Source organism: Triturus cristatus, chromosome 8 (assembly GCF_964204655.1).
Source record: "Triturus cristatus chromosome 8, aTriCri1.1, whole genome shotgun sequence".
NCBI classification, from domain to species: Eukaryota; Metazoa; Chordata; class Amphibia; order Caudata; family Salamandridae; genus Triturus; species Triturus cristatus.
The window spans coordinates 11,583,033-11,609,325 of NC_140591.1; the positions used below are offsets into that span (position 1 = coordinate 11,583,033).

Consider the following 26,293-nt stretch of genomic DNA (forward strand, 5'->3'; position numbering starts at 1 on the left):
ACCAGCGTGCCTTCTGTTTCCATGTCTGGTGTGCACTCTTCTTGCTATAGTGCCTTGTGCTGTGCTTTAAACCAAGCACCAGCGTGCCTTCTGTTTCCTTGTCTGGTGTGCACTCTTCTTGCTATAGTGCCTTGTGCTGTGCTTTAAACCAGGCACCCGCGTGCCTTCTGTTTCCTTGTCTGGTGTGCACTCTTCTTGCTATAGTGCCTTGTGCTGTGCTTTAAACCAGGCACCAGCGTGCCTTCTGTTTCCTTGTCTGTTGTGCACTCTTCTTGTTATAGTGCCTTGTGCTGTGCTTTAAACCGGGCACCCGCGTGCCTTCTGTTTCCATGTCTGGTGTGCACTCTTCTTGTTATAGTGCCTTGTGCTGTGCTTTAAACCAGGCACCAGCGTGCCTTCTGTTTCCTTGTCTGGTGTGCACTCTTCTTGTTATAGTGCCTCGTGCTGTGCTTTAAACCGGGCACCAGCGTGCCTTCTGTTTCCATGTCTGGTGTGCACTCTTCTTGTTATAGTGCCTTGTGCTGTGCTTTAAACCAGGGTCCGGCGTGCCTTCTGTTTCCTTGTCTGGTGTGCACTCTTCTTGTTATAGTGCCTTGTGCTGTGCTTTAAACCAGGGTCCAGCGTGCCTTCTGTTTCCTTTTTTTCTTGTCTGGTGTGCACTCTTCTTGTTATAGTGCCTTGTGCTGTGCTTTAAACCAGGTACCAGCGTGCCTTCTGTTTCCATGTCTGGTGTGCACTCTTCTTGGTATAGTGCCTTGTGCTGTGCTTTAAACCAGGGACCAGCGTGCCTTCTGTTTCCTTGTCTGGTGTGCAGTCTCATTGTTATAGTGCCTTGTGCTGTGCTTTAAACCAGGGACCAGCGTGCCTTCTGTTTCCTTGTCTAGTTTGCAGTCTCATTGTTATAGTGCCTTGTGCTGTGCTTTAACCGCTTGCTGCAGGTTACATGGGAGAGAGCAGGAATAGACATTGCATTGAAAGTTCAATACAAGGGGAATAGAGAGAGCGTCAGGTTTGTGCCGCAGCCATGGTCTTCCCGACAGGGAGAGAGTCTCAAGATAAGGCGCTTGGTTTGCATAAAGTGGAGGGGGCGCTAGGAAGAGCATTGAAACAACTTTAATTGTGCAAGAAAAGAGGTTGCACTCTTTCAGTCATGGAGTGGGGTTTAAAGGAAGGTTCCAACCAGGCTCAGTGAGTGCTTAGAGGCCACACAGGTGGAGATGTTTGCTGGCGTGTGGAGAGCATGGCTTACGGAGGCTTACCCTAGTAAAAAGTCGATGGTCGAAGCCGAGGCCTCTCCTCCGCTTGAGAGACACTTGTGAGTCCTTCCAGACCTTGGTGCATTGGAGTGAGAGTAGCGTCTCTTGGGGGCCCGGATTACAAGTTTAGGTGGCATTCATCGCACGTTGTTGGGGAATAACATGACCGGAGTGGGGTGTTTCACGCACCCAGATCCGCAGGATGCGGTGAATACCCCATGGTTTTCCTGTTAAATGTCAGCATGTGTGAGCTGCCGGATGTTACAATTAGCGCTCTAGCGTTTCAGCTAGAGCGCTGGAGGACACGCGTAGGTTGCGCTCACGTCAGGGACGTGAGCGCATACATAAATAATAAACGGACGGGCGAGCCAGTTAGTTCGCGCCCAACCGAGTAACGGTGTGGAGTGTATTCATTGCGCTGCGCACACGCTAGGCCCCCCTGACTCCCCAGACCACGAGGGTGCTGACCCAGGGCCCTACCCTTCCTAGGCAGAGGTCAGGGAGTGTAACACCACACTGGCGACGAGGGATGACTACTGAACCCCAGGAACTCCTGCTACCGGCTGCACAGCCAAGGAGGCCTCGCCTGACGGTGCAGCGCGCTGCACCTGCCCACGTGCAGCGACCGGCGAACCAAGTGAGTGCACGACGACCCCTGCTCACACGTCGGTGGTTTCGACACCACCATGGGCGATGAGACGCCCGGCCCTGTGGGGGCGCTGCCCCATCACCCCGCTTCAGGAGTGCTGCCTCCTTTTAGCGAAGCCGCAGACCCCACAACCGCCGCTCCGCAGTGGCAGACATGGCTGGGGAGGCTGGAAAACTACTTCGTTGGGTCCAGAGAGACGGATGGAGCAGTGAAACGCTCCCTACTACTACACTACGCGGGAGAAGAGATTTACCTTCTGTTCAAGCACCTGCCCGACACGGGTCCCCCGACGCACTATGCAGCGGCAGTTGCGGCCTTGAACGCACATTTTGACCCCCAAGTCAACCCTGATTACGAGCACTTCAAACTTCACCGAGCGAAACAGCGCGAAGGAGAGTCAATTGACGCGTTCCACGCGAGGCTGAGGGTTCTCGCAGACAGGCACCTGGTCGGAGATCGGGCTAAAGAGGAAATCAGGGCGCAGCTGATCTTGGGGATCAGGAGTAAAACGCTACGAGGCATGATACTTCGCAAGCCTAACATCGCAATGAACGACATCCTCGTCCTGGCCAGGACTCACGACCTGTCAGCAGCACGTGCAGAGGGAATGGATTTGGCCCTAGTGAAAGGAGCTGCCAGTACCGTGGAGGTGAAAGTGGAGAAAGCGGACGCAGTCCGGAGAAAAGAACGGCCGCCGAAGCCCCGCGACCGGCGGGCCCTCGATCAGGCCAAGCAATGTGGGTACTGCGGATACGACGAACATCCCCTCAAGGCATGCCCGGCTCGAGGGAAAACGTGCACCAACTGTGGCATCGACAACCATTTCGCGTCAGTCTGTCACAGGAAGACGCAACGGAGCAGCCACAAGCGAGACAAGCCAGTGAGGAAGCTGGTACGGCAACTGTCACACACGTCATTATCGTCGCAGCCACGGCCCAGGAGAGAACAAGCCAGGGAGTACCCAGACTCAGACACTGAGTCCGACGATGGGGAAGAAACGTACCTCGTGTCGTTCACCAGAGCCCTCAAAAGCACCCGGCGACCTCAGCCACACTGTGACATATTGATAGCCGGATTGGAGGTGAACGCTGTGATAGACACCGGTGCGTCGGTGACAGTGATGGGTGTGCAACAGTACAACCGCCTCAGACCAAGGCCGGAGCTCCGACCATCGAAGACCAAGATCTTCGCTTATGGAAGTGACACGCCACTTCCACTGAAGGGCAAGATGACGGTAGCAGTACAGTCAGAGAAGGCGTAAATCGTCATCGACGTTCATGTCATCAACCAGGAAGTGGACACACTTCTCAGCGGCCACGCGGCAGAAGATCTAGGACTGATCACATTCCACAGAGTGGTCCAAGACCGGCAAGTCGAAGACCTGCTGGAAGCATTTCAAGGCCTGTTTTCAGGACTAGGGAAGATCAAAAGGCCGCCCGTACGACTTCACATAGACCCCGCTGTGCAACCGACAGCCCTCCGGCACAGGCGCATCCCGTTTCACTTACGCCCGTTAGTAGAGGAGGAGCTCCGACGATTGGAGGAACAGGGCATCATAGAGAAGGTCACGGGACCCACACCATGGGTGTCACCGATGGTGATAGCCGAGAAGCCACGACAACCCGGGAAGATCCGGCTATGCATCAACATGCGCCTCCCAAATAAGGCCATCACAAGGGAGAGGCACATCACACCGACCATGGACGACATTGTCTCCGATCTGAACGGCGCCCGATGGTTCTCGAAACTGGACTTAAATGCGGGGTACCACCAACTCACCCTAGCTAAGGAGAGCCGGTACATTACCACCTTCAGCACGCACTTGGGGTTACGGCGGTACAGACGCCTGAACTTCGGGATCTCATCGGCTGCCGAAATCTTTCAGAACACGATTAGAGACATCCTGGTCGGGCTGCCTGGCGTCCTGAACGTGAGTGATGATATCCTCATCTACTCAAAAACAGTGGAGGAGCACTACCGACACGTACGGGCCACCCTCACGCGCCTCCAAGAGCACGGAGTCACCCTACACCGAGAGAAGTGCCAACTGTTCCAACAAAAGATTGAATTCTTTGGCTACATCTTTACCAAGGAAGGCATCCAAGTAGACCCTCGAAAGTCGCAAGCCATCAAAACGGCCGCGGCCCCCGCGTCAGTGGCGGAAGTGCGCAGCTTTCTAGGGATGGCCACATACTGCGGAAGGTTCGTCCCAAATCTGGCCACCCTGGCTGAGCCCCTGAGACGCCTCACCAAGACCGACATGGCGTGGCAGTGGACTGACACCGAAGAGCAGGCTTTTGAGGCGATCAAGGAAGCGCTTCTAGACCAGACAACACTGGTCTATTTTGACCCGACCAAGAAGACCGAGATCCTGGTGGATGCCAGCCCCGTAGAGCTAGGGGCAGTCCTAACACAAGAACAGGAACTGGGGCAATGGGCAACTCTGGCGTATGCTAGCAAGGCCCTCACCGACACGGAGAAGCGGTACTCCCAAATCGAGCGGGAAGCACTGGCGATCCGGTGAAGCTGCCGTCATTTCCATCTGTACGTATGTGGACACCCGTTAACAGTGGTGACCGACCATCAGCCGCTGGTGCCGCTATTCCGGGGAACAGCACCACACCCGCCCCAACGCATAGAGCGGTAGGCCATCGGCTTGCAGCAGTATCACCTAAGTGTAGTATACCGGCCAGGGGCCAAAAACCCGGCATATTTCCTGTCCCGCCACCCAGGACACGGCAGTGAACCCGAGCACAAAGACGCTGAGGACGAAGCCGAGGAGCACCTTGACATGGTGGCGGCACTGACGTGTCCCCAGGCTATAACGCTTGAGGAGCTCCGAGAAGTAGCCGATCAAGACCCCGTAATGGGCAAGGTCAAGAACACCATCCTCGAGGGAACCTGGCAGTCGTTTCTGCAAACGGCGAACTCGTGGGCCAGTGGAGACCGAGAGGACCTTCAACACATGTGGTGGGTACGCCACGAGCTGAGTGTGACCAGAGGGGGACTCCTTCTAAGAGGTTCCCGAATCGTTGTCCCAGGGGCACTCCGGACAAGAGTGACACAGTTAGCCCACAAGGGACACCAGGGTACAGAGAAGATGAAAGCCTGGATGAGGGAGAAAGTTTGGTTCCCGGGTATGGACGACTATGTCACCGACACTGTCCGCAGATGCCAGTCATGCCAGCTAACAGGGGAGGCCCGACCACCGGCACCCATCACAACTGAAGAGCATGGGCGTACCCCCTGGGAAAAGATCAGCGTGGACTTTGGGAGCCTGCCCGACGGGCGAGTCACCCTAGTCGTCATTGACAGTTACTCGAAATACCCAATAGCAGAGGCCCTACCGTCCACTGCCTTCGTGCATGTGAAGCCCGCCCTGGAGAAGATATTTGGGATGTTCGGCTACCCTGAGGTACTGCGGAGTGACATTGGACCCCCATTCCAAGGGCACGAATTCGAAGAACTCCTGAAGTCACACAGCATCAGACACAGGCGCATCACCCCGCAATGGCCCCAAGCCAACGGGGAGGTGGAGCGGTTCATGCGCACCATCAATAAGGTACTGCGCATCGCCGTGTCTGAACAACTAGACCCGGAGCAAGAGCTACAGCGATTCCTAGGGGAATACCGCAGCACTCCCCACTGCTCCACCCGACAAGCCCCCTGGGCACTGATGTTCCAAGGAGCTCACAGGGATGGGCTGCCAGTAGCCCCAGGCTGGGTAGCGCCGCCCTTCAGCGAGGAAGAAGTATTCCGAAGGCGCCAAAGGCGAAACAACAGAGTCAGTGAGGCCCGGAGGTCTGTGACCCGAGAAGTTCAGGCCGGAGACACGGTGGTCCTAAAAGAGCGCTGGCCAGGAGGAAAGTTTAAGACTCGATACGAAAGAGGGTACTGGAGAGTGTTCGACCGCCGAGGAACCATGGTGACAGCGCGTCGAGGGAGAGACTTGGTCACCCAGAACATATCGTGGTTCAAGGTGGTGAGGAGACCCGCGGACGACCAAGAGATGGCAGACCTCGAAGTAGACCACGACTCTTGGGACGCCCCGGGGGACACATCCCGCTCCGACCCACGGAGCAACACAGAGCCTGAGCCAGGCGGCGCCGACGGCACAGGTGGTGGGCCAAGGCAAGAGGTGCCACCTGAGACCTCGGCCCCGGGCACACGAAAGGCCGCCAGGTATGAGCTGAGGGAGAACCCCAGGCCCAGCAGTCGGCTGAGAGACTTTGCGTGCCAAGTAAGTGATGCGGCGAAGTAATAAGTGAACTGTTGTCAAGGACTGAGTTGAGAAGGGATGTTACAGTTAGCGCTCTAGCGTTTCAGCTAGAGCGCTGGAGGACACGCGTAGGTTGCGCTCACGTCGGGGACATGAGCGCGTACATAAATAATAAGCGGGCGAGCCAGTTAGTTCGCACCCAACCGAGTAACGGTGTGGAGTGTATTCATTGCGCTGCGCGCACACTAGGCCCCCCTGACTCCCCAGACCACGAGGGTGCTGACCCAGGGCCCTACCCTTCCTAGGCAGAGGTCAGGGAGTGTAACACCACACCGACATGCAATGACAGTTGAGGCATTTAATGCATCTGATAATTATCTGAGGTGGTAAATACACAACTCCTGATCCCAACCCATGCATAAGCAGGGGTGTGCACTCAGCTCGGAAGAAGGGCGCTTCTAGTCTGGACGCCGTCATCGAACTCCACCCAGCAAGAAACATCCCATCACTGCCCTTCCGCTTCTGGAGCGGAAGAGAGAGGTGAGGCGGAGGAGGCCTGGAGGAGTCTGGCCAGCCTCCCTTTGATGACCACTCACGTGCTCTCAATCTATTGAACACATTCTTTTCCGTCTCTGCCACTTGTTTGTTCTTATGCGCCTTTGAAAACCCAAACAAATGTTTTATAAAAACAGAAAAAAAGCAGTGAAGTTGCCCAATGTCCAAGTCATTGAGCAAAAGGTTAAACTGATGAAGTCCATGTAATACCTTATTGTAATGAACATTCCTCAAAGTAACTTTGTCGCACTTAAACCAATCTGCCCATCTCTGAAAGGAAGGGCTGTGGATGGGCGAGGCAAGCATATAGCAAATGTAATGCAGATTCCTCAAACGCCCAAAGTTATGATTGACTTGAACTCTTTGGTTGTGCGCAGCGTGTACTCAACTTTGCGTCTCACCTTCCACTCTTTCCTCTGCAGGGGGCATCACTCACTTGACCTCTTTGGTTGTGTGCAGCGTGTACTCAAGTTTGCGTCTCACCTTCCACTCTTTCCTCTGCAGGGGGCATCACTCACTTGACCTCTTTTGGTTGTGTGCAGCGTGTGCTCAAGTTTGCGTCTCACCTTCCACTCTTTCCTCTGCAGGGGGCATCACTCACTTGACCTCTTTTGGTTGTGCGCAGCGTGTACTCAAGTTTGCGTCTCACCTTCCACTCTTTCCTCTGCAGGGGGAATCACTCACTTGACCTCTTTTGGTTGTGCGCAGCGTGTACTCAAGTTTGCGTCTCACCTTCCACTCTTTCCTCTGCAGGGGGCATCACTCACTTGAACTCTTTTCGTTGTGTGCAGTGTGTACTCAAGTTTGCGTCTCACCTTCCACTCTTTCCTCTGCAGGGGGCATCACTCACTTGACCTCTTTTGGTTGTGCGCAGCGTGTACTCCAGTTTGCGGCTCACCTTCCACTCTTTCCTCTGCAGGGGCCATCACTCACTTGACCTCTTTTGGTTGTGTGCAGCGTGTGCTCAAGTTTGCGTCTCACCTTTCACTCTTTCCTCTGCAGGGGGCATCACTCACTTGACCTCTTTGGTTGTGCGCAGCGTGTACTCAAGTTTGCGTCTCACCTTCCACTCTTTCCTCTGCAGGGGGCATCACTCACTTGACCTCTTTTGGATGTGCGCAGCGTGTACTCAAGTTTGCGTCTCACCTTCCACTCTTTCCTCTGCAGGGGGCATCACTCACTTGAACTCTTTTCGTTGTGTGCAGCGTGTACTCAAGTTTGTGTCTCACCTTCCACTCTTTCCTCTGCAGGGGGCATCACTCACTTGACCTCTTTGGTTGTGCGCAGCGTGTACTCAAGTTTGCGTCTCACCTTCCACTCTTTCCTCTGCAGGGGGCATCACTCACTTGACCTCTTTTGGTTGTGCGCAGCGTGTACTCCAGTTTGCGGCTCACCTTCCACTCTTTCCTCTGCAGGGGGCATCACTCACTTGACCTCTTTTGGTTGTGCGCAGCGTGTACTCAAGTTTGCGTCTCACCTTCCACTCTTTCCTCTGCAGGGGGCATCACTCACTTGACCTCTTTTGGTTGTGCGCAGCGTGTACTCAAGTTTGCGTCTCACCTTCCACTCTTTCCTCTGCAGGGGGCATCACTCACTTGACCTCTTTTGGTTGTGCGCAGCGTGTACTCAAGTTTGCGTCTCACCTTGCACTCTTTCCTCTGCAGGGGGCATCACTCACGACACCTTCCAGAACAGACTGTACCGCTACGACCCGGACACCGAGGTGTGGTGCCAGAAGGCGGACATGAACACACTGCGTGGGCTGCACTGCATGTGCACCGTTGGGGACCGCCTCTACGTCATCGGGGGCAACCACTTCCAGGGCTCCAGTGACTATGATGACGTGCTGATGTGCGAGTACTACAGCCCTGCTCGGGACGAGTGGGTGGTGGTCGCCCCTATGCTCTACGGCCAGAGCGACGTCGGGGTAACCATACTGGATGGCCGGATCTACGTGGTGGGAGGGTACTCCTGGAACAGCCGCTGCATGGTGGACACTGTGCAATGCTACGACTGTGACCTGGACGAGTGGACCAAGGTCTTAGAGCTAGAAGAGCCTCTTGGGGGCATTCGCGCCTGCACGCTAACTGTCCACATGCCTGAGGAGACGGTGGACTCACAGACCCGTGAGTCCCCCCTACCCCCAACAAAGAAATGCTGAGCTACCCACCAGCTGGTAGCCAGTGTGGGTGCTCATGGCACGTCATGGATCTGTAGGACGGTTTGTGTGAAGAGGCAAACCTTAAAATGATGCTGTCCAGGCCTCACCGACTGGACCCCTTCGATAAAAGAAAATATCTATTGTTGTATGGCTATGTATGTCAGCGCTTTGTTGGATCGCTGTGTATGTCAGCGCTATGTTGGATTACTGTGTCTGTCAGCGCAATGTTGGATTACTGTGTCTGTCAGCGCCATGTTGGATCACTGTGTCTGCAAGTGCTATGTTGGATCACTGTGTCTGTCAGGCTATGTTGGATCACTGTGTCTGCAAGTGCTATGTTGGATCACTGTGTTTGTCAGTGCTATGTTGGATCACTGTGTCTGTCAGTGCTATGTTGGATCACTGTGTCTGTCAGTGCTATGTTGGATCACTGTGTCTGTCAGTGCTATGTTGGATAACTGTGTCTGTCAGCACCATGTTGGATTAGTGTGTCTGTCAGAGCTTTGTTGGATTGCTGTGTCTGCCAGCACCTTGTTGGATCACTGTTTCAGCACCATGTTGGATCACTGTGTCTGTTAGTGATCTGTTGGATCACTGTGTCTGTCAGCACCATGTTGGATCACTGTGTCTGTCAGCACCATGTTGGATCACTGTGTCTGTCAGCACCATGTTGGATCACTGTGTCTACCAGCACCATGTCATGTTACTGTGTCTGTCAGCACCATGTTGGATCACTGTGTCTACCAGCACCATGTTGGATCACTGTGTCTGTCAGCACCATATTGGATCACTGTGTCTTTTAGCACCATGTTGGATCACTGTGTCTGTCAGCACCATGTTGGATCACTGTGTCTGTCAGCACCATGTTAGATCACTGTGTCTGTCAGCGCTATGTTGGATCGCTGTGTCTGTCAGCGCTATGTTGGATCACTGTGTCTGCAAGTGCTATGTTGGATCGCTGTGTCTGTCAGCACCATGTTGGATCACAGTGTCTATCACTGCTATGTTGGATCACTGTGTCTGTCAGCGCTATGTTAGATCACTGTGTCTGCAAGTGGTATGTTGGATCACTGTGTCTGTCAACGCCATGTTGGATCACTGTGTCTGCAAGTGCTATGTTGGATCACTGTGTCTGTCAGGCTATGTTGGATCACTGTGTCTGTCAACGCCATGTTGGATCACTGTGTCTGCAAGTGCTATGTTGGATCACTGTGTCTGTCAGGCTATGTTGGATCACTGTGTCTGTCAAGTCCATGTTGGATCACTGTGTCTGTCAGCACTATGTTGGATCGTTGTGTCTGTCAGCACCATGTTGGATCACAGTGTCTGTCAGGCTATGTTGGATCACTGTGTCTGTCAGCACCATGTTGGATCACTGTGTCTGTCAGCACTATGTTGGATCGCTGTGTATGTCAGCACCATGTTGGATCACTGTGTCTGTCAGCACCATGTTGGATCACAGTGTCTATTGCCGCTGTGTTGGATCACTGTGTCTGTCAGCGCTATGTTGGATCGCTGTGTCTGTCAGCGCTATGTTGGATCACTGTGTCTGCAAGTGCTATGTTGGATCACTGTGTCTGCAAGTGCTATGTTGGATCACTGTGTCTGCAAGTGCTATGTTGGATCACTGTGTCTGCAAGTGCTATGTTGGATCACCGTGTCTGCCAGTGCTATGTTGGATCACTGTGTCTGTCAGCGCTATGTTAGATCACTGTGTCTGCAAGTGCTATGTTGGATCACTGTGTCTGTCAGCGCTATGTTGGATCACTGTGTCTGCAAGTGCTATGTTGGATCACTGTGTCTGCAAGTGCTATGTTGGATCACTGTGTCTGCAAGTTCTATGTTGGATCACTGTGTCTGTATACGCCATGTTGGATCAACTGTGTCTGCCAGTGCTATGTTGGATCACTGTGTCTGTCAGGCTATGTTGGATCACTGTGTCTGCAAGTGCTATGTTGGATCACTGTGTCTGTCAGACAATGTTGGATCACTGTGTCTGCAAGTGCTATGTTGGATCACTGTGTCTGTCAGGCTATGTTGGATCACTCTGTCTGCAAGTGCTATGTTGGATCACTGTGTCTGTCAGGCTATGTTGGATAACTGTGTCTGCAAGTGCTATGTTGGATCACTGTGTCTGTCAACGCCATGTTGGATCACTGTGTCTGCAAGTGCTATGTTGGATCGCTCTGTCTGTCAGCACTATGTTGGATCGCTGTGTCTGTCAGCACCATGTTGGATCACTGTGTCTGTCAGCACCATGTTGGATCACTATGTCTGTCAGCACCATGTTGGATCACTGTGTCTGTCAACACCATGTTGGATCACTGTGTCTGTCAGCACCATGTTGGATCGCTGTGTCTGTCAACACCATGTTGGATCACTGTGTCTGTCAGCACCATGTTGGATTAGTGCGTCTGTCAGAGCTTTGTTGGATCGCTGTGTCTGTCAGCACCATGTTGGACCACACCCTCTACTGACCTCACTGGAGCCCTGTGGCGCTCGACTGACCTGGCTGGAGCGCTGTGGCCCTCGACTGACCTGGCTGGAGCCCTCTGGCCCTCAACTGACCTGGCTGGAGCCCTCTGGCCCTCAACTGACCTGGCTGGAGCCCTGTGGCCCTCCACTGACCTGGCTGGAGCGCTTGGCTCTCAACTGACCTCACTGGAGCTCTGTGGCCCTCAATTGATCTCACAAGAGCCCTCCACTGACCTCACAGAGGCCCTGTCGCCCTCCACTGACCTGGCCTCACTTGAGTGAAGCACACGTGACCTTCTCTCTAGGACGGATCTGAAAAGGACTTTGGATTCAGCCCTGGAGGAGCAGAGAAGCCGCCTGGAAACCCTTCTGCCGAGCTGTGCCTTATCATCTCTTTGCTTCATTCAGAAATAAATTCAAAACTTTCTCTTTTTAGGAGTCATTGTAATGTGGCGACAACTTCCTCCATTTTCTAAGCAATTCTGTCTTTGTCTATCTTCTTGTTTTGTTCTTTTATTTTATACTTTTACATAAAAATGCCCACAGTAAGTGAGGTCACCCTGTGAAAAAATGGACAAAGTGATTTGCGATGAGTCCTGTGTGAGTCCTGCAGCTCTTGCTCCGTGCTGTTTAGCGCTGGCACTAGCAGGGGTGCTGTTTAGCGCTAGCACGAGCAGCGGTGCTGTTTAGCGCTGGCATGAGCAGCGGTGCTGTTTAGCGCTGGCATGAGCAGCGGTGCTGTTTAGCGCTAGCATGAGCAGCGGTGCTGTTTAGCGCTGGCACGAGCAGCGGTGCTGTTTAGCGCTAGCATGAGCAGCGGTGCTGTTTAGCGTTGGCACGAGCAGCGGTGCTGTTTAGCGCTGGCATGAGCAGCGGTGCTGTTTAGCGCTAGCATGAGCAGCGGTGCTGTTTAGCGCTGGCACGAGCAGCGGTGCTGTTTAGCGCTGGCACGAGCAGCGGTGCTGTTTAGCGCTGGCACGAGCAGCGGTGCTGTTTAGCGCTGGCATGAGCAGCGGTACTGTTTAGCGCTGGCATGAGCAGCGGTGCTGTCTAGCGCTGGCACGAGCAGCGGTGCTGTTTAGCGCTGGCACGAGCAGCGGTGCTGTTTAGCGCTGGCACGAGCAGCGGTGCTGTTTAGCGCTGGCACGAGCAGCGGTGCTGTTTAGCGCTGGCACGAGCAGCGGTGCTGTTTAGCGCTAGCACGAGCAGCGGTGCTGTTTAGCGCTGGCACGAGCAGCGGTGCTGTTTAGCGCTAGCACGAGCAGCGGTGCTGTTTAGCGCTGGCACGAGCAGGGGTGCTGTTTAGCGCTAGCATGAGCAGCGGTGCTGTTTAGTGCTGGCACGAGCAGGGGTGCTGTTTAGCGCTGGCACGGGCAGCGGTGCTGTTTAGCGCTAGCATGAGCAGGGGTGCTGTTTAGCGCTAGCATGAGCAGGGGTGCTGTTTAGCGCTAGCATGAGCAGGGGTGCTGTTTAGCGCTAGCATGAGCAGGGGTGCTGTTTAGCGCTAGCATGAGCAGGGGTGCTGTTTAGCGCTAGCATGAGCAGCGGTGCTGATTAGCGCTAGCAGGAGCAGCGGTGCTGTTTAGCGCTAGCACGAGCAGCGGTGCTGTTTTGCACTAGCACGAGCGGCGGTGCTGTTTAGCGCTAGCATGAGCAGGGGTGCTGTTTAGCGCTAGCATGAGCAGGGGTGCTGTTTAGCGCTAGCATGAGCAGCGGTGCTGTTTAGCGCTAGCATGAGCAGCGGTGCTGTTTAGTGCTGGCACGAGCAGGGGTGCTGTTTAGCGCTGGCACGGGCAGCAGTGCTGTTTAGCGCTAGCATGAGCAGGGGTGCTGTTTAGCGCTAGCATGAGCAGGGGTGCTGTTTAGCGCTAGCATGAGCAGCGGTGCTGATTAGCGCTAGCATGAGCAGGGGTGCTGTTTAGCGCTAGCATGAGCAGGGGTGCTGTTTAGCGCTGGCATGAGCAGCGGTGCTGTTTAGCGCTGCACGGGCAGCGGTGCTGTTTAGGTCTGGCACGAGCAGCGGTGGTGCTTAGCAATGGCACGAACAGAGGCGCTGTTTTGCGCTGGCACGAGCAGGGGTGCTGTTTAGTGCTGGCACAAGCAGCGGTGCTGCATAGCGCTGGCTCGAGCAGTGGTGCTGTTTAGCGCTAGCATGAGCAGGGGTGCTGTTTAGCGCTGGCACGGGCAGCAGTGCTGTTTAGCGCTAGCATGAGCAGGGGTGCTTTTTAGCGCTAGCATGAGCAGCGGTGCTGTTTAGTGCTAGCACGAGCAGCGGTGCTGTTTAGCGCTGGCATGAGCAGCGGTGCTGTTTAGCGCTAGCACGAGCAGCGGTGCTGTTTAGCGCTAGCACGAGCAGCGGTGCTGTTTAGCGCTAGCACGAGCAGCGGTGCTGTTTAGCACTAGCACGAGCAGCGGTGCTGTTTAGCGCTAGCATGAGCAGGGGTGCTGTTTAGCGCTAGCATGAGCAGCGGTGCTGTTTAGTGCTGGCACGAGCAGGGGTGCTGTTTAGCGCTGGCACAGGCAGCGGTGCTGTTTAGCGCTAGCATGAGCAGGGGTGCTGTTTAGCGCTAGCATGAGCAGGGGTGCTGTTTAGCGCTAGCATGTGCAGGGGTGCTGTTTAGCGCTAGCATGAGCAGCGGTGCTGATTAGCGCTAGCACGAGCAGGGGTGCTGTTTTGCACTAGCACGAGCAGCGGTGCTGTTTAGCGCTAGCATGAGCAGGGGTGCTGTTTAGCGCTAGCATGAGCAGGGGTGCTGTTTAGCGCTAGCATGAGCAGCGGTGCTGTTTAGTGCTGGCACGAGCAGGGGTGCTGTTTAGCGCTGGCACGGGCAGCAGTGCTGTTTAGCGCTAGCATGAGCAGGGGTGCTGTTTAGCGCTAGCATGAGCAGGGGTGCTGTTTAGCGCTAGCATGAGCAGGGGTGCTGTTTAGCGCTAGCATGAGCAGGGGTGCTGTTTAGCGCTAGCATGAGCAGGGGTGCTGTTTAGCGCTGGCATGAGCAGCGGTGCTGTTTAGCGCTGCACGGGCAGCGGTGCTGTTTAGGTCTGGCACGAGCAGCGGTGGTGCTTAGCAATGGCACGAACAGAGGCGCTGTTTTGCGCTGGCACGAGCAGGGGTGCTGTTTAGTGCTGGCACAAGCAGCGGTGCTGCATAGCGCTGGCTCGAGCAGCGGTGCTGTTTAGCGCTGGCACGAGCAATTTTGCTGTTTAGCGCTGGCACGAGCCGCAGTTCTGTTTAGCGCTGGCACGCGCAGAGCTTCCTGTGAAACCTATTACTTTTATCAATGTTTTTTTTTATTTTTATTTTTTTAGGGTTGCCCTTATCTTTTTTTTTTTTTCTTTATTTCACCGTGTAAAAGCACAAAATTTATAAGTACAATACAAATGTACAAAAAATCAGAGGTAGAAAGTACAGATGTGCAAATACGCAAAAATACAAATACACAATTCATAAAAATACTATAGGAAAGGAAAGGGGAGAAAAAAAATGACATAATAGGAAAACCCCTGGGATTAGAGCATCAGAAATACAGCAGGTAATTCAATTCATTGATGTATATATTCTTACCATAAACATAGAAAAAGATAATCCAAATCTACAATAGATGCATACTTGTGCATAACAGCAAGGGAATACTCTAGCTGCCATGCTATTACTCAGCCAATCCCCAATCTTTCCCTATACCATTCTGAGATATATGCCCAGACCTCCCTCCCCCGTGCCTTACAGCGCACCCCTCTACACGCATACAAGGCCTTTTCCTGATTGTATATTCCCAACAATCTAGACAGCCACATCTGAAAGTTTGGGGGTTCCGCATCTTTCCAGCGTGCGGTTAAGAGAATCCTATATACTGCTGCCCCTATAAATAGGGTATATGCTTGTTTTCTAACCAGACCCAGGGAACAATCATATCCTAGAATCATTAGGGTTGGTGTCATCACCAAAAGCTGCCCAAATAATTCGCCATAAAACCTTGATATCTCCTTCAATAAAACTAGCAGCTTGTTACAGTCAAATAGCATATGTTTAAGATCAGCCGACCCTTCCCCACAGCTAGCACATTTATCATCGTTTCTCATTCCCCAACAATGCAACTCTGCCGGGGTATAGTATAAATTATAAACCGTTTTATATAGTTGAGCCTTCAAATTAGTACTTAATAAAATATGCCTAGATGGGGCAAGAGACTTCTCAATATCCACGTCCGGGTTCTTTAATTTAACACCTTGCCCCTTAACATCAGACAAAGTGTTACACTGCTTCAGTTCCGCAAACTCTTGAAAACCTGGCTGTTCTCTCATTAACCTCTTTTTCTTTTCTTCCCTCACATCTGTTCAATTAACTGGTTTACCCCCTCACATTTCCTTAGTCAATATTGGTTTTTAGCGCCAAGACGCCTACGGGTATATGCAGCGCTTTACAAATATTAAAAATAAATAAATAAATAAATAAATACTGGCCCAGGCTGCCTCATTCTTATTTAAATCATCTGGAACTTTTTCCAATAAACACTTATAGAGTATACCGATCCTGCTTCTTTCTTTCGTACTCAGTATTTCAAGTAATGGTATTTTGTCACCAACCCTTACCGCTGATCGGTTTCTTGTTATACAACTCATTATTTGAAGATACTTTAAATGATGTCCACCTGGTAGACCATACCTCTGTTGAAGTTCGGGAAAAGATATAACTTCCTGTTGGTCACAGATATCCGCAAATATATTTATGCCTTTTTCCCCCCACCTTTTACTAACTAAGTCTCCTGGTAATATAGAAAGCATTGGTGTATCCCATAATGGGGTATACCTATTTAACTTGGGAATCTCTATCATTTTGGTCACATATTTCCAAACTTTCCAGACTCCCTGAATTGTCTGTAACTTTGTGCGTTTATAAAACCCTCGCTCCATATATCTTAAACAAAGCTTCCTATATGATTTTCCCATTGATAACTCAAAGGTTGATGGTACTCTAACCCCTATGTTCGACATATCAGTACTAGAGGATGAGAATAGTGGTACCATCTGTTGCAAAAAAGCAGCATAGTAATAAAGCCTAATATTTGGTACTAATAAGCCACCTCTATCTAAAGGTAGCGACAAATATTGTAAGGAGCGCCTTATTTTTCCATACTGCCACATAAACCCTGATATTATAGCCTCGATCCGCTCCATAATTGATTCATCAATAGCTAATGGTATGGAACGGAAAAGATAGAGCAGCTTGGGAAGTACATTCATTTTTATATAATTACAACGCCCTATAAGTGTTAGATGTAGGTTATTATCCCGCCGAAGATCCTTTCCAATAGAATCAACTAAGGGCTTATAATTTAATTCCATAATATCTTTAACGTTGGCGCAGATGCAGACACCTAGATACGTTGCACTGTCGGTTCTCCTGATATCATTAAATATTACATTTTGTGTACACACAATGATCGTCTTCCCTTTATTCAATGCGTAGCCTGATAGTGCTCCAAATTCTTCTGATAGCTGCTCTATCTCTTGAATGGCTTCAGTAGGGTGACTCGTAATTACCGCTACATCATCCACATATGCGAAGATCTTACTTTCTGATTCCCCCGTTCTAACTGGAATAATTTTCTCACTAGCCATCAACTTCGTCAGCAAAGGTTCCAAGTACAGGGCGAAAAGTAAAGGGGAACAGGGACACCCCTGCCTCGTTCCTCTGGAGATATAGATATTCCCTGATTCCAAACCCATAAGTTGGATCCGTGCTGTAGGTTTGACGTACATGGCTCTTATGGCTCTGATGATATTGGGGCCGAGACCTTTATATCGAAGAACCTCCCAAAGAAACACCCACGACACCCTGTCAAATGCCTTTTCCGCATCAAGGAGGATCATGGCCATCGGCCTTCCGCCTGCCGCCATGATGTCAAAAAGCGTAATTGCCCTGCGAACATGGTCCGTCGTATCCCTTCCAGGGACAAACCCATGCTGCCAGGGGGAGACCAAGGTACCCATGATCCTCCCCAACCGATTGGCCATGATCTTAGAGTACACTTTATTATCTGAATTTATCAGAGAAATTATTCTTTTAAAGATTCTGATAGTATTTTTGAAATTCATTAACAATCCCCACCGCGTCTGAAATTGTGCAATCTCCCTGCTTGATATTATTAATTAAATTCTGGGTCTGTCTCTGCCGATTGATAAAAGCCAATCTTCTTCCTACAGCCTCTCCATTTTCAAAAGCTTTATTTCCTATTAAATAGGATTTCTCTGCAGCTTCTTTAGCCAAGTAGCTATTAACTTCAGCTTTTAGAATAGTTATTTGCTGATGTGTTTCAGGTATCCTTCTTCCGTCTGATATCTCCCTTATATGTTTTTCCTCAGCCTGTATAAGTTGGCACATTAGTGCCTCCTTTCTATCTGCTTGAGCTTTCCTTTCCGCTGCTACAAAGCTCACAGTCTCCCCCCGAAGTGTGGCTTTAAAAGAATCCCAAACCATGTTACGACTAGCGCTGAATCTGTTAAAATTAAAAAATTCTAACGCCCATGCTTTAATATGGTCGGCATACTTAGAGATGACCAAAAGTCTTTTATCAAACAACCATCTACTTCTTTTTTTTTCATATGACCATGTAGTTCCAACGTAATAATCAGGGTTTTGTGATCAGATATTACCTTCGGGAGTTTTTTAATAACTGCATCCCTAACCAAGCTTCTAGAAATAAAAAAATAGTCGATCCTCACATACTTGCTATGAGGGTAAGAGAAATATGTATAGCCAGCATCCTGGGGCTTCTTAATTTTCCATACGTCCTCTAGGCCATGGGTTTCTTATAAGCATGGTAATGCACTGAAAACTTTCGGCTTCCTACCCCCATAGCACGTCTTACCTGACCCATGTGAAAGATCGTTAACCGGATCTATGGATATGTTAAAATCTCCACATAATATTACAGGGGTAGGCCAGACCGCTAGTTCGATTTCCAGCGCCTCCAATACCGCTGGATCATGTTGATTAGATGCGTATATAGTGCCTATTGTAACACCAGCCTCTATTTCAACCAGAGCCCATCTGCCCATATGATCGGCTGCCTTTCTTTTAACCGAGCCCAGTGCAGATTTCATCAGGATAGCCACCCCTCTAATCTTAGAGGTCTGAGTCAAGCAAACCACGGTCTTATAGCCCGGGATGTCAACGAGGCGTCTACTGGCCCATGGGATGTGCGTCTCCTGGAGACATACTATATCGTAATCAAACAATCTAATATAATTAAGAAGACGCTCTCTCTTAGCCCTACCGGTCATCCCAGCTACATTAATTGTACAAATCGTTACTCTCCCCATAATTTCACGTTGATTTGTCCCAACTTACTGCTTTTCCGATTCTTCCCAAATTTAATATACTGTGTTATATAGCTACTGATGCTCACTACCTCAAACCTCATTTCCAAAAACTTAAATTTATTAAATCATCCTCTTTGAGATGTACTTTCTTTAACAATATTTCCCCCCCCATCCCCAACGTTCCCGGACCCCCCACCCCACTCACCCACTCCTCCCCCCCACCCTCTCCCAATCCCCCCACCCATTTGGTGAAGCACAGACATAGTCTGTGTGTGATGGTCGCTGAGCACAAATACGAGAGCCCATCCAAAAGCATAACCCATTTCCTATACCCTTCTCATAAGCCATAATTATCAGTCCCCAACGAACGTGTTAATGTTTTCCCTATAAAACTACTTAACCCCAAAAAAAAAAAAGCAAGATGGCGGTCTGTAGAGACTGTAGCTGAGACGCAGAGAGTTCGAGAGCCCGTCCCTAGAGGTGCTGGAGAAGTAGTGGATGGCGTAGTATTGTGATATTGGAGGAGGATGAAATAAATGACATTTATTTTTTTTTAAAATACGATGGCGGCAACGGAGCATCGAGTGGAATACCTGAAGCCATCAGGCAGTATCAACACTGCGCTGTTCGATCCGACGGGACCGGCAGGATTTTGCTTGAGGTTGCGAGAGGTAGCAGAGTCTCTGATTGTTTGGACCCGCCTCCTTCTGCTGAGTGTGGAGAAGGAGAAGGAGAATTCGAGCTGTGCCTGCAGTGCGGAGAGGTCGCGGCAGCAGAGGAAGCAGTGCGAGGCAATGGCTCCCAAAGTCCCGCCTAAGGCGGTGCAGATGGTCGGCAAGCCAAAACCTGCCCGATCGGCCACGGAGACAGAGGAATCGACCTCACCAGCTACGCCGAGGCGGGCACGCCGAGGACAGCTGCAGCCGTCGGAGATCATCGATAAGGTGGTTGAAAAAAAAGGCAGAGGTGGGGGGTTGAGCAAGCCTCACCAGCCCATTCGGTCTGTCGTTGATATGCTGAAGGGGCGAACCGGCGTTGGGGCTGGAGCCGGTGCTGGGGGTTATGAATGTGAGGGTGATATCCGAGGGGGCCTGCAAGCAGAGACTGGGACGGCTCCAGGAGAGACTGACTTGGCGACTTCAGCCCATGGTGTGGTGAGCAGTTCTAAAAACCTTACTGTAACCAAATGTATCAAACAAAGGGGAAAAGGCTTAGAAACAACCACTATCCTGTCAGATCATCTAGCTCTATAGTAAATCATAGCCTCGCTGAACCCATATTTGACTTACCGGCTCGTCCTATAATCGAGGTAACTGATGTCGAAAGCATAGCAGGCAGTGGGGAGCCGAACAATTTAATTATGCCTGACACGGCTTTGGAAAATGATACCCCCCGAGCGGAGGGGGGTGCAGGGGTCTTAAATGGTCAAAGTGCCTCCATAGTGTCGATAGGGAGATTTGGGCCCACGGCACAGCAGGGGGGCCCTCCGGTGAACAAGTCATGTGAGCAGGACAAGGATTATGGGGAAAAAGTACATAGCGAAAAGACTATAAGGAGGCTGAAAAAGAGAGCTGGTGAGAAGGAGTTGGATTGGGACTACAGTTCCCCAACGCAACTTACAGGTCTAAATAGGAAGTTTCCGGGTGTCAGTCCTACACCCCCATCGTTAGATGCCATTTTGCAAGCTATAACAATGCACAGGGAGGAGACACGCATGGGGGGGTGTGTAAGACCTGGGGTCACCAAGCCCTAGGGGGGTAACACGACTCGAGCGGCTGGGCACCCAAAGGCTTCTGTGTAAAGCGACCATACAACACACGCCACCTCTGAAGCAGGGAACGCACACAATAAGGGACGCCACACTGTAGGGTTTATGCAATAACTCAAGTTTATCCACGCAGATAGGCATAAAGACAGTTCAGTATATGTAAATGCAATTCATCAGATGTAAATGCAGTTCATTATATGTAAGTGCAATTCATTAACGGTAACTGCAATTCATTAGATGTCAATGCAGTTCATTAACGATAAATGCAATTCATTAGATGTCAATGCAGTTCATTAGCGATTAGCATTTGTTGCGCCCATCAACCATAACAGTGCTGTAGGGAGTACCTGATACAATCTGGAACAGCGCTCTAGAACCCAGCGCTACTCGTGATAAGTGCGCCGTGAATCCTGGTGAGCAGAGCCTGCGGACACAGCGTTACTCGTGCTAAGTGAGCTTCGAACACTCCAGAGCAGAGCCTGTGAACACAGCGTTACTCGTAATACTGGAGCCTTGACCGCTTTAGAGCAAAGCTTACCAACACAGCGTTACTCGTAATAAGTACGCATCGAACACTTCTGAGCAAAGCTTACCAACACAGCGTCACTCGTAATAATGGAGCATTGAACGCTTTAGAGCAAAGCCTACCAACACAGCGTTACTCGTAATAATGGAGCATTGAACGCTTTAGAGCAAAGCTTACCAACACAGCGTTACTCGTAATAATGGAGCCTTGAACACTTTAGAGCAAAGCTTACCAACACAGCGTTACTCGTAATAAGTACGCATCGAACACTTCTGAGCAAAGCTTACCAACACAGCGTTACTCGTAATAATTGTGCATTAAACACTTCTGAGCAAAGCTTACCAACACAGCGTTACTCGTAATAATGGAGCATTGAACGCTTTAGAGCAAAGCTTACCAACCCAGCGTTTCTCGTAATAATGGAGCATTGAACGCTTTAGAGCAAAGCCTACCAGCACAGCGTTACTCGTAATAATGGAGCATTGAACGCTTTAGAGCAAAGCTTACCAACACAGCGTTACTCGTAATAATGGAGCATTGAACGCTTTAGAGCAAAGCTTACCAACACAGCGTTACTCGTAATAATGGAGCATTGAACGCTTTAGAGCAAAGCTTACCAACACAGCGTTACTCGTAATAATGGAGCATCGAACACTTTAGAGCAAAGCCTACCAACACAGCGTTACTCGCAATAATGGAGCATCGAACGCTTTAGAGCAAAGCTTACCAACACAGCGTTACTCGTAATAATGGAGCATCGAACGCTTTAGAGCAAAGCTTACCAACACAGCGTTACTCGTAATAATGGAGCATCGAACGCTTTAGAGCAAAGCTTACCAACACAGCGTTACTCGTAATGATGGAGCATCGAACGCTTTAGAGCAAAGCTTACCAACACAGCGTTACTCGTAATAATGGAGCATCGAACGCTTTAGAGCAAAGCTTACCAACACAGCGTTACTCGTAATAATGGAGCATTGAACGCTTTAGAGCAAAGCTTACCAACACAGCGTTACTCGTAATAATTGAGCATTGAACGCTTTAGAGCAAAGCCCACCAACACAGCGTTACTCGTAATAATGGAGCATTGAACGCTTTAGAGCAAAGCCCACCAACACAGCGTTACTCGTAATATGGAAGCATTGAACGCTTTAGAGCAAAGCCCACCAACACAGCGTTACTCGCAATAATGGAGCATTGAACACTGTAGAGCAAAGCTTACCAACACAGCGTCACTCGTAATAATGGAGCATTGAACACTTTAGAGCAAAGCTTACCAACACAGCGTCACTCGTAATAATGGAGTATTGAACACTTTAGAGCAAAGCTTACCAACACAGCGTCACTCGTAATAATGGAGCATTGAACACTTTAGAGCAAAGCTTACCAACACAGCGTTACTCGTAATAATGGAGCATTGAACGCTTTAGAGCAAAGCTTACCAACACAGCGTTACTCGTAATAATGGAGTATTGAACGCTTTAGAGCAAAGCTTACCAACACAGCGTTACTCGTAATAATGGAGCAATGAACGCTTTAGAGCAAAGCTTACCAACACAGCGTCACTCGTAATAATGGAGTATTGAACACTTCAGAGCAAAGCCTACCAACACAGCGTTACTCGCAATAATGGAGCATTGAACACTTTAGAGCAAAGCCTACCAACACAGCGTTACTCGTAATAATGGAGCATTGAACACTTCAGAGCAAAGCCTGCGAACACAGAGTTACTCGTAATAATGGAGCATTGAACACTTCAGAGCAAAGCCTGCGAACATAGTGCTACTCGTAATAATGGAGCATTGAACACTTCAGAGCAAAGCCTGCGAACACAGAGTTACTCGTAATAATGGAGCATTGAACACTTCAGAGCAAAGCTTACCAACACAGCGTTACTCGTAATACTGGAGCCTTGAACACTTTAGAGCAAAGCCTGCGAACATAGCGTTACTCGTAATAATGGAGCATTGAACACTTTAGAGCAAAGCCTACCAACACAGCGTTACTCGTAATAATGGAGCATTGAACACTTCAGAGCAAAGCCTACCAACACAGCGTTACTCGTACTAATGGAGCATTGAACACTTTAGAGCAAGGCTTACCAACACAGCGTTACTCGTAATATTGGAGCATTGAACACTTTAGAGCAAAGCTTACCAACACAGCGTTACTCGTAATAATGGGGCATTGTACACTTTAGAGCAAAGCTTACCAACACAGCGTTACTCGTAATAATGGAGCATTGAACACTTTAGAGCAAAGCTTACCAACACAGCGTTACTCGTGATAATGGAGCATTGAACACTTTAGAGCAAAGCTTACCAACACAGCGTTACTCGTGATAATGGAGCATTGAACACTTTAGAGCAAAGCTTACCACCACAGCGTTACTCGTGATAATGGAGCATTGAACACTTTAGAGCAAAGCTTACCACCACAGCGTTACTTGTACTAATGGTGTATTGAACACTTCAGAGCAAAGCCTACCAACACAGCGTTACTCGTACTAATGGAGCATTGAACACTTTAGAGCAAGGCTTACCAACACAGCGTTACTCGTAATATTGGAGCATTGTACACTTTAGAGCAAAGCTTACCAACACAGCGTTACTCGTAATAATTGAGCATTGAACACTTTAGAGCAAAGCTTACCAACACAGCGTTACTCGTAATAATGGAGCATTGAACACTTTAGAGCAAAGCCTACCAACGCAGCGTTACTCGTAATAATGGAGCATTGAACATTTTAGAGCAAAGTCTGCCAACACAGCGTTACTCGTAATAATGGAGCATTGAACATTTTAGAGCAAACCCAACAACACAGCGTTACTCGCAATAATGGAGCATTGAACGCTTTAGAGCAAAGCTTACCAACACAGCGTCACTCGTAATAATGGAGCATTGAACACTTTAGAGCAAAGCTTACCAACACAGCGTTACTCGTAATAATTGAGCATTGAACACTTTAGAGCAAAGCTTACCAACACAGCGTTACTCGTAATAATTGAGCATTGAACACTTTAGAGCAAAGCTTACCAACACAGCGTTACTCGTGATAATGGAGCATTGAACACTTTAGAGCAAAGCTTACCAACACAGCGTTACTCGTAATAATGGAGCATTGAACACTTTAGAGCAAAGCCCACCAACACAGCGTTACTTGTAATAATGGAGCATTGAACACTGTAGAGCAAAGCTTACCAACACAGCGTTACTCGTACTAATGGAGCATTGAACACTTTAGAGCAAAGCTTACCAACACAGCGTTACTCGTACTAATGGAGCATTGTACACTTTAGAGCAAAGCTTACCAACACAGCGTTACTCGTACTAATGGAGCATTGAACACTTTAGAGCAAAGCCTACCAACACAGCGTCACTCGTAATAATGGAGCATTGAACACTTTAGAGCAAAGCTTACCAACACAGCGTTACTCGTAATAATGGAGCATTGAACATTTTAGAGCAAAGTCTGCCAACACAGCGTTACTCGTAATAATGGAGCATTGAACATTTTAGAGCAAAGCCCACCAACACAGCGTTACTCGTAATAATGGAGCATTGAACATTTTAGAGCAAAGCCTACCAACACAGCGTTACTCGTAATAATGGAGCATTGAACATTTTAGAGCAAAGCCTACCAACACAGCGGTACTCGTAATAATGGAGCATTGAACACTTTAGAGCAAAGCCTGCAAACACAGCGTTACTCGTAATAAGTACGCATCGAACACTTCCGAGCAAAGCTTACCAACACAGCGTTACTCGTAATAAGTACGCATCGAACACTTCCGAGCAAAGCTTACCAACACAGCGTTACTCGTAATAATTGGGCATTAAACACTTCCAAGCAAAGCCTGCGAACATAGCGTTAACCGGAATAATGGAGCATCGGGCACTTCAGAGCAAAGCCTGCAAACATAGCGCTACTCGCATTAATCGAGCTTCAAGTACTTCGGTGCAGTTCGTGGGGCACAACGCTGCTCGACAGTCTCGGAGACGAGGGGCAATCCCTCGGCGGGGTGTCAAAAGTCTTGAGGGGACGGGGGGACTCCCACGGAGGGGAACCAGGGTCTCAGGGTGCGGTGCTGCTCCCGGTCTGTGGGGGGCGCACCAGGTCCGGCCCAAGCCTCCCGGGCTTACCTTGATCTCGATGTCTTGAGGCGTCCCAACCAGCTCCGAATTCCGCAGTCGGTCCTTCTGCGACGGGGGCAGGCCACGGCCCCACACACCTTCCCCAGCAGCTGCGACGGCAGCGACGGGGCCCCGGGCTTCTCCGCGGGCCTCGACACGATGAGGGGTGATGATGCACGCTTCAGGCTTCCGGGCCGCAGCGGTGAGCGCGCTCTGGTCCCCGCACTCCAAGGGGGGGGGTCAAATTAAGCGGGAGAACTCCGCGCTCAATGGGGATGGATGCCGGGGATCCCAGGCCTGGTCAGGGAGCGCAGGGGTCTCAGCGCTGGTACCTGGTTGATCCCGAGCACTTCCGCAATCAGCTTTGGCATAAAGTTTCAGTTGTCAGTTCTGGCATGCAGTCTCAGCATTCAGTTTCAGTATGTCGTCGTGACATGAGTTTTCAGCATTCAGTTTCTGCATTCAGTTGCTACCTGAATTCTTGATGGCGCAGATGTCTCTGGCGCCCTTGGGGGGTTCTGTTCCTGGGGTGTAGGGATTGAGTTGGCGACTAGGTCCTTCCTAGTCAGGCTGGGCAGAGGTTCCCTGGGTCCTCCTACTGCTGGGCAAGATAAGTGGGCTTTACAGGATCCCTCATTCACTTAAGAGGCAGCACCTAAATCCTGTCACTCTCAGAGGCATAAGTCCCTGGCTAGGCCCTACCGCCTAAAACTCCTGCGTGGATTCTCCAGCTCTGCTTTACCCCACTGGCCAACTGACTAGAAAAAGTTCCCTCCCTCCCTTAAGTAGCCCTAGGTCAGGTGACCTCTAGCCAAGGCGGCAAAAGTAAAACCACACCTCCCTTCTAGAAGGTTCCAGCACATTCCAGGAGCTTCCCCATTCTACCTATGGGACAAAAAAGGCGGGCTGGTGTTGCAACATTGTTGTGGGGTCCCAGCCAGCTCCTGGCAGCTAGGGTGCTACTAACGAAGACCACTCTGCAGTAGCAGGGGCCTGTGGCAGCCATCTTGGGAGAAGGGAGCACCTGCACCTTAACACTGATTGGCAATGAAAAGGCGCCCGGAGACCTAAGTCCAACATCAAAATGAGGGTGGAAAAAATGAGGCGCGATCAAAAATAGATGGGGAGACCACCCTAGGGCTGACAGGTCCAACACGCGTCCCCCCCAGCCAAAAGAGGGGAGAGCTACCCAACCTCTAGGGAGTTCTCTTCCCTAAGGCGGAAAAA

General features: G+C 50.4%; 1 protein-coding gene across 1 annotated transcript in view; it reads left to right on the plus strand.

Moving 5' to 3' along the window:
• The window catches only part of LOC146799830 (kelch-like protein 13), a 241,060-nt gene extending 229,312 nt beyond the window's left edge, over positions 1-11,748 (plus strand). The window contains exon 7 of the mRNA XM_085620722.1: positions 8,344-11,748. Coding sequence (XP_085476848.1) covers positions 8,344-8,840 — 497 coding nt within the window. The 3' untranslated portion in view covers positions 8,841-11,748. The remainder of the gene's footprint in view (positions 1-8,343) is intronic.
• The last annotated feature ends 14,545 nt before the right edge of the window (positions 11,749-26,293 follow it).